An 8,381-nucleotide genomic window follows, 5' to 3' on the forward strand; every position below is an offset into this window, starting at 1 on the left:
CTAATAGTTTATTGTTAGTGCTGTTCATCATTCATCACATGACAGGTGTAAATTACTACAATTCTACTGTTGAGGCCAAATGTGTTTTTTGATGCCTCAACAACCATATTTATTTTTACAGTTAAACTAAACAAAACTTCTCAATTTTATCACACAGACCGCTTTAATTAAACTTTGCCTGAATATATTGGTAAAAAAAGAGTGAAAGATCAGAGAAGTTCTGTTAAAGGACGAGACTGAGAATCTGACCAAATAGATACTATAATTTTTTGGGGGGGTGCATAATATCTGAGGGGCCAATTTCGATGCAACCTTTCTGTTTGAACACATAAGAACAATGAATAGAGCCACTATGCCATGTGGGGTGTACAAGCGTCCGCTGTAGTCCTGTTGGATGACATCTCAAGGAAAGTCCTTAAGTGGGGGTCCTGAGAGGGTCTACTCATCAGTCTCTTTGAGGGTTCGGACCTGGTTGGACATATTAGTGAGCCGTTGCTTGAGTTTCCGCTGGGAAGATTCAAACTGGCTTGTCAGCTTCCTAAATTTGACCGACATGACATCGTAACTGGCTTCCACCTTGTTGACTTTATCCTCCAAGTCTTTGGCGTCAGTAGCGTTGACCAGCGACTCATCGATGAGATTATCTTTCATCAGGATGGCTTTTCCTTTCTCCTCCAGCAGATATTTAGCGTCAGGATACTCAATGAGCGCTTCCATCAGATCGTCTTTGGACAGGGCGAACAGATCAGAGTAGCCGACACTTCGGATGTTGGCCGTTCTCCTGTTTCCTGCCTTGCTGCCCTTTATACCGAGAATGCTGATTTCTCCAAAGTACGCCCCATCACTGAGGACCACAAACTGGGTAACCCCATCATCTGCAACTACAGCCAGCTTTCCTCCTTTGATGATATACATTTCCCTCCCAATGTCCCCCTTTTTACAGATGTAGTCACCAGGACTGAAGACTTGAGGCTGGAGTTTTAGAACCAACTCAACAAGCAAACCTGCTTCACAGTCTTGAAAGATGCGCACTTTCCTCAGGGTCTCCAGATGTACGTTGATGGCTATCTCTGCTTTTAGCTTGTCCGGCAGGTTCTTCAGCACCAGCTTCTCATCACAGGTTTTCTCCTCCGTCCACAGGTAGTCAAACCACTTCACCACCCTTAACTCCAGGTCTTTTGTGACCTTACGAAATTCCATGTACTGCTTTATAGAGTCAACCTTAGCCTGGAACTCTACACGTGCAGCATTCATGTTGGAAATCATGGCTCCGACGTTTCCTACGATGGTGGCAAAGATCAGAACACCAGTGAGGAAGTCACAAACTACAAAAAAGTACTCGACATCTCTGACTGGGGGGGGAGTCTCCCCAATAGTGGTCAGGGTAAGGGTAGACCAGTAAAAGCAGTAGATGTATTGCCTGGACAGGCGAGCATAATCAGGGTTCTTAATGGTCGGATACACCCAGCTGTCTGAGCCGAAGCCAAGCACCTTGGAGATGGCAAAGAAGAGGCAACCATTCCAGTGGATAATGATGAGGATGTAGAGTATAAGGTTACCAATTCGGAAGATGTTGGGATAGTTTGTTCGAGTTTCAGTCCGGTCAAAGAACTCAAAGAGTCGGCCTAACCTAAAGAGGCGGTTGAACCTCCACTCAGGGTTGTTAATTCCTATTAAGAGGAATATAATATCCGTGGGAAGAAGGGAAATGACGTCCATTTTGAATTGCCGTGTCTTCATGTACTTCTCTTTCAGGACCTTTGTATCTTTAACAAGAAGACCTTGCTCCAGAAAACCTGTTGACACGTCAGAATTAGTAACATTTTTGAAATATAATATACTTCTCACATTCAGCTGAGTTTCTGTCACTGACCGGTCCTGGCTCTCATCAGGGTGTCCAAAATGTAGAAGCCATCTGAAGAGTAGTCCAGAACCATCCAAAGTGTGATGTTTTTATCCTGCAGTTCATTAAAACAAGACCTGTAAGGAAGCAAAGCCATGATGAAGATCTCTGAAAACAACAATAAGGTTGAGAGAAAATACAAAATGCCATAAATTCAGACCTGGCAACCAGGAACATCATGTTGTAGAACACTGGGAAGGATATTATCCAAAGCCAGTAATAGTATAAATCTGTGGCAGGGTCCATGACCCACGACTCCTTCCTGAATGAGATTTGTTAAGTTTGTTATATATATATATATAAATATACCTCAGACAGCAAGAATACTTACTCTACAGTTATTTTTGCTTAAATGTTCAAATTTACCAAATCTTTCGGACAAATTTGGAGAAAATGTGATATCTATAAAACCATAATCATGTTGTCAAAATGTGCTCTTTGATGGAAAGCTGCATCCATGGAACAGAGCTTGTGGTACTCACGGTGGTTCTTTTTTCTCATCCTTTTTGGGTTCCTCTTTCTTGACGTCTTTCTTTTCATCCTTTTTACTGTAAATGTCCAGAAGCAGAGGCAGGTGAGGTTATTTGATCTTTGTCATCAGTCAGTACCTGCAGAGAACCTGTGGGGGGCACTGTGACACAGTATTTGGTCATTTCTGAAGTGTAGGGCTCGTAGTATCCAAATCCTTCAAATGTACATCAGTACATAATGAGAAGACAGTGAAACAGAACTCGCCGTGGGGGGGAGGGATTGACCTTTACACACCAGGTGGTTTGATTTATTTATTTTTGGGCCATAACATGGTCTTTAAAAATGCTAGCTGGACTATTCTTCCTGGGCGTCTTTATTTTTCCAATCGATGTAACTCTGCTGATGTTAGTGAGCCTTCCTAACTGAACATTTGCTGAGTCATAGAAAAACTAAATGTAATCAATCCCTGGTTTCCTTATGTTTCAGTTGTTCTACCCACTCCTGGTTACACACATTGCATGAACACAGCATAGCATGCACCCAATAAATGAATGAGCTCTTTCATGTGAGAACAAACCATGTTTCATTGAATAGAATACGCTCTAATCTCTTTACATGGTGTTTACAGATGTCTAATGGTGTGTGAGAGGATCTTACCCATCGTTGTTGTTGCTGTTGTTCATGTTTTGGGCAGCCAACGCCAACCGACCATCACTGGTGGACAAACAAGGTTTGCAATATATTACCAACTCATGGCTCACACGGCACTCCTGCCTATATGTGAAATGACACACTATGATTTCTGATAAATGAACTTCCACTTGGTGTCTAGTCTACATATGTATATATTTAAATAGCCGTAATCCTCGAGTATCACCAGGCTCAGCCCAGGTACAGTACAGGCGTTGTCCGGGGAGAAACAATGACTGATTCAGAGTGTATGAATGTGTTTGAACAGAAATTACTTTAGGCACTTTGCTCAGATTTTTCTGAATGTACAACAGCTTCTCTTGATTCATTCTGAATCCCTGGAATAATGATGTGTTACATCATGCAACCTTGTGTCGGGAACATGGAACACATGTATCCTCGCTTCGCCTTTCCTCCCAGTGATCGAACCACAAATAGATCAAGCAAAGCCATCATGATGTGAGCCAAGGGACTCTACACACAGTGAGGTGTTTCTATAGTGAGTGTGAGTGTGGAGTGAAAGGCCCCTCCCACTCACCTGCTCCTCATGTTCTCCTCTGCAGGGCCCACGCTGCTCCCCCCAAAGTGCATCATGTGGGACAGCCTGGGAATAGAAAAATATATATTATACATAATAAGGACACACTATATTGGTGAGTGCGGTTAATATCAGATGTTCACTCCTATGCTCAAACAGGACATTTCAGGAAAGATGGTCTCATTTGAATATGCGTATACTTGGCTCTCCGTGGCTAAATGAGAGCATATTGTCATGTGTATGGCCTTCTTGAGGTCATAAAGTAAAACCAGCGTGAAGCACTGTAGAGACTTCAGAAACAGATTTAGGATCATTATAAATAATTTCCCTTCACTTAGTGAGACTCACCTGGCCAGCAGTCCTGTCCTCACTATAGGTGTCTGGTCCTGGGCGTCCATCAGCCTGCACACATGGAGCAGGAAGGGGGGGGGGGGGGGTGAGCTCACATACACAGTGTCGAAAACAACACAAGTTACAGGTGTGGGAACGTCCAATCAACCAGAAGGCCTGTGTTATGGTGTTATGGTGTCATGGTCATCTGTTTCTCTGTTTGCACTCATTCACCTTCTTCTTACAGACTGACATGTTTGGAATTATAGACCGACAGACGATCAGTACTATTTGTGTTCTTTAAGCTTCTCTTTGGTATCCTTGTGTCATATCGTCCGCATACTTAGTTCCTGCTTTGTCAGGATTCTGTTGCCACCGCAACATGATGTCCGGAGCAAGTGTTTGAATCAATAAATGTAATAATCACATTTTGACAGGTGATTATTAACATCATTACATTTTAAACTCACTTCAGTGCAAATGTGAAGCGTTGCATGTGGCTTTCATAACCCAACGTGAGTTATTAAAGTGAAATTAAATGTTATTTTGCTAATTATGACAGTGTCAATATCTTCATTGCCTGGTGGTCATATATACAAACTGCTTTATAGAAATACAGTGGACTGGGTTTCATAGTATTCCAAATAACTATAAAGCAATACAGACATAACAATATTGACAATTACTGAACCCATCTGATAATGACGTAGAAATATTGCAGTGCCTTTTACATTATTTCCACAGACTCTCTCTTTACCTCCCTATATTCTGGGTCTAAGTTACTTCAAAGAACAAAAGTTGATGACGGGAAGACAACACATAGGTAAAGCTGGCTTTTTCACATGTCGCTCATCACTGTCTCATATCCAGCAGACAGTGTTAGTGACAGCTCACAGTAGATCAACATGACTCCTAGCTCTTCACTGAAATCCTTGTGTCCAGATTACTCCAGCTAAAAGTAGATTTCCTGACTCGTTAAGCTCTTCACAGCTTCTCTTCTTGTACCTGCACTGAAACATTAAAATCAATCACTTGTTACCGTGGGAACGTACCTGAATGTGAGTCCGTTCAGAGTGTGGTGAGAAGTCAGACTGAGCTCAGTCCCATCATGTCACATCAAACCCGAGGCTGCTGAGCACTCAGAGATCTTGCTGACGCTGTGGACAACCCCCCCCCCCCCCTGCTGTGAGGAGCTCCTCCTGCTCGGGGGGGGGGGGGGGGGGGGGGGGGGGGGGGGGGAAATCATTTTCTAGAACCTGAGAGTCAGCCAGCTTGAGTTTTCATCGGTGTTATATCAATATCATGGCACAAGGCAACATCATGTTTTGTATTTTACACAATCATGGGCGGTCCTGGGGGGGGGGGGGGGAATCGCGTGGAATCTCTAGTAAAATTGGTCAAAACTGATCATATACCTCTTTTACTGCCTTTTTTAATACCTTCATTTACTTATAGCTGGGGTTTTGTTTTGCCACTCAATGTTAAAATACCTTTAAAGACAGAAAAAAAAGATAACATAATCTTTGCTGGAGAATAATTGGATAGCTTTTTGTGGATAGAAAGAGAGCTGATGGAGTCTTTATTTTTACCCCTTCCCGTCTGGGTAAATCCTCTTAGTGTGTGGCGGCTAAAGTGAGACATCAGACTCCACCTGCAGCTCAGAGAGGAGCAGCTAATCCCCCCCCCAGCAGCTGATCAGTGAGAGGTACAAACACAACGTGATTACATCATCGGTCAGTGCTGTGGTGTGAGACAAGATTAATATATTCTAATTTCACATGCAGTGAACATATTGTCATTGCCTTTTTCGCATTATACATGATCAGATCTGCTTTTATGTTTCCATAATGAGTGCTGAATTTTTAAACCCTACACTCACACGATGTTCGCTTATCATAACTATGTATATAACATTATAGCTGACACCTTCATCTAGAGCGATTTACACTTAATTGTGTTCATTTAAAGGGTCAGATGTGCTGACACTGCATTTACACACCTGTAATTTCCTCAATGTTTCCTGGGATAAACCAGATCAATTGTTTGGGTGAACATAACTGTCCTTGTACTTATAATTCATTATAATTATGATATATCTATTACGTTGTATTGTTTTTCTTCCCAGTGGACAAACGTGAGGTTGGCCTGCAGCCACACAAAGTCACATGACCTGCTGTAAATGAGATTAGAGTTAATCTGGGACCAGAGAGAGGGGTGATGAATCACAGGTCACATGATCAACTCCTGTTGAGGGAAAAATCTCAATGATATTGGGGTTCTGTTTACCCAAATTCAAAATGTTCTCAAACAGAATTCAGTGTGTAAATGTTCATCAGTGATTGATATTCAGAGAAGTAAAATGAATACAAGGGAAATGTGTTCCTGTAAATAGCCATATATAATATTCAGAAGTCACATTATGTCTTGACATCATACTTTATTCCACATTCTTTAACCCTCAGTGGTTTCAGGCTCTCCTGCGAAGATGATTCATGTCACTGGCGCTCCACAGATAACCACCGGCCCCATGTGCATTCATAATTGCTGAGCTGCTCTGGAGTCAGCTTGTTATCTCCTGTCTCCCAGGTTGCACTGCTCACTGAGTCACCCGACTGTCAGGATATTATCAGTGGGCATTTCAAAAAAGGAAGTAGGCTACTGTGAAAAACAACAAACATCTTCCCTACCTCTAGGAAGAATAGGGGGACCAGACTTGTGATTGATGTGCCATCAGAAGTGAGATATGACACCCTACCAGGAACCAGCAACAGTCAGCTGTCGTTTGAAATGAAAAGGAGGTTAGTATCAGTAAACCAAACTCAGCCATCACTCAATCCCCAGAGCTGCTGATGTGTTCACATGCTGATCTGACTTTCCAATTAAATTCATTACAGCCTGTCCCCACAGGACCATTGTGCCCCCCCCCCTCCCACCTCAGACATGTGTTGTGCCCCAGGCAGTTACATTTACTCATGTTTTGTACTTTCCTTAAGTATTTACATTTAAAGCTTCTCATATATCGTACTATGTAGTACTCCACTACATTTATTTTAACACTCACATTTAGTAGTTACTTTGTACACATAATAATAACATATAGGCTACTACATACTGATGTGGTTTAATGCAGTACCGTAGGCCTGTGAGAGAAACTTCTGCTCAGCAATGTTGATGGAAGAAATGGAAGCTGGAACCCGCTTTATATCAAACACCTGAGTTTATTGAGAGCCACGGCCGGAGCATTGGCAAGGTTTCCACACAACTTCCTCATGTAAATCCCAAGCCAACACTGAGGATTACACAGAACACAGCGCAATTCTACACAGAGAATATAGGAGTGGCCTATATTCGTGCTCTTTCTATCCTAATCGATATCACACATGTCAAGGACAAAGAAAGTCTGTTAAAGTAATCTGCGCGCCAGTGGCGCCAGCAGGGGGGGCCAGGGGGGGCCATGGCCACCCTGATATATTTGTTGGCCCCCCCACCACACACACCGCCTCGCCAGTCACGTATGCGTAGTACAGTTTATCTGATATTTAACAACAAATACACAGCCAGCGAGTCGCTTGATTTGAGCTTCCAACGCTCATACTGCAGCCCCTCCCTCTCCCTCTGCTACCATGGTAACACTCTGATAGACAGCGCACCACTCTGATACTCGCGCGCACCACTCTGATACTCGTGTGCATCACTCTGAGATTCGCACAGGCAGCAGCAGGTTGCAGCAAAACGTTTCTCTCTACTGACTTGACACAAATCCACCAGACTTCTAGAAGGTAAGTCATATACGTTCGTTGCCTGTTAAGCCCCACAACACTTTAGGCTTTAGTGTGAACAAGGAAAGAACAACTAGCATATATAAAAACCAAAACAATAAATCACCAACACATGTATACATAACACAAAACAAGGTTCTTTTAAATGTTGTTTGTTGTTGAAAATGTTAACTATCCGTATTATATTCACTTCAGATGAATAGTATCAGAAAATGTAAAATAAGAAACCAAAGTATATCAGTAGGTGATTCTCTTTGCCATTGTTTTCATCTAGTCTATACTTTTACAGCAATTAAATTCTTGGTTTTGGTGGGCCACCCCAAGAATTTCAGTGGCCCCATTTGGCCACCCCTATGATACATTTCTGGAGGCGCCACTGCTGCGCGCATGGTCCACACTCCCCCAAAGGAAGGCAGGACCTTTGACCTGTGCCCTGCTCCAAGTTGCAGGCAGGACACATAGGAAAACACTAAAATTCTCCCCTGCACAGATATCATTAAAATATTCTCTAACAGGCCTACTACTAATATACACAATTTCAACCTACTACTATACTAAAATGCTCTTTTATGTATAAAAACCCTATACTACTACTATCATACTGTGAAAAGATCCATTCTGATAAACAAGTACTTTCACTGTTAATACTTGTAGTACATTTAGCTCACAA

The 8,381-nt window shown here is 42.5% G+C and overlaps 1 protein-coding gene across 1 annotated transcript; it reads right to left on the reverse strand.

Moving 5' to 3' along the window:
- Window positions 1-42: 42 nt before the first annotated feature.
- On the reverse strand, window positions 43-5,059 carry LOC117457190 (cyclic nucleotide-gated channel cone photoreceptor subunit alpha-like). The gene is made up of 8 exons (XM_034097121.2): window positions 4,985-5,059; window positions 3,951-4,004; window positions 3,603-3,668; window positions 3,032-3,088; window positions 2,386-2,451; window positions 2,064-2,165; window positions 1,874-1,980; window positions 43-1,796 (listed from the first exon to the last, which is right to left on the reverse strand). The coding sequence occupies exons 2-8, from the start codon at window positions 3,998-4,000 to the stop codon at window positions 439-441; spliced, it is 1,806 nt and encodes a 601-aa protein (XP_033953012.2). The 5' UTR covers window positions 4,001-4,004; window positions 4,985-5,059; the 3' UTR covers window positions 43-438.
- Window positions 5,060-8,381: the final 3,322 nt, after the last annotated feature.

Source organism: Pseudochaenichthys georgianus, chromosome 2 (genome assembly GCF_902827115.2).
Source record: "Pseudochaenichthys georgianus chromosome 2, fPseGeo1.2, whole genome shotgun sequence".
In the NCBI taxonomy this organism is placed as follows: domain Eukaryota; kingdom Metazoa; phylum Chordata; class Actinopteri; order Perciformes; family Channichthyidae; genus Pseudochaenichthys; species Pseudochaenichthys georgianus.

Excerpts from the sequence above, each read along its gene's own strand:
- LOC117457190 (XM_034097121.2), bottom strand. The coding sequence starts at position 4,000 with ATGGACGCCCAGGACCAGACACCTATAGTGAGGACAGGACTGCTGGCC. Across the intron at positions 2,452-3,031 it reads AACAGCAACAACAACGATGG|TAAAAAGGATGAAAAGAAAG; the intron begins GTAAGATCCTCT and ends GGACATTTACAG. Across the intron at positions 2,166-2,385 it reads GATGAGAAAAAAGAACCACC|GAAGGAGTCGTGGGTCATGG; the intron begins GTGAGTACCACA and ends AATCTCATTCAG.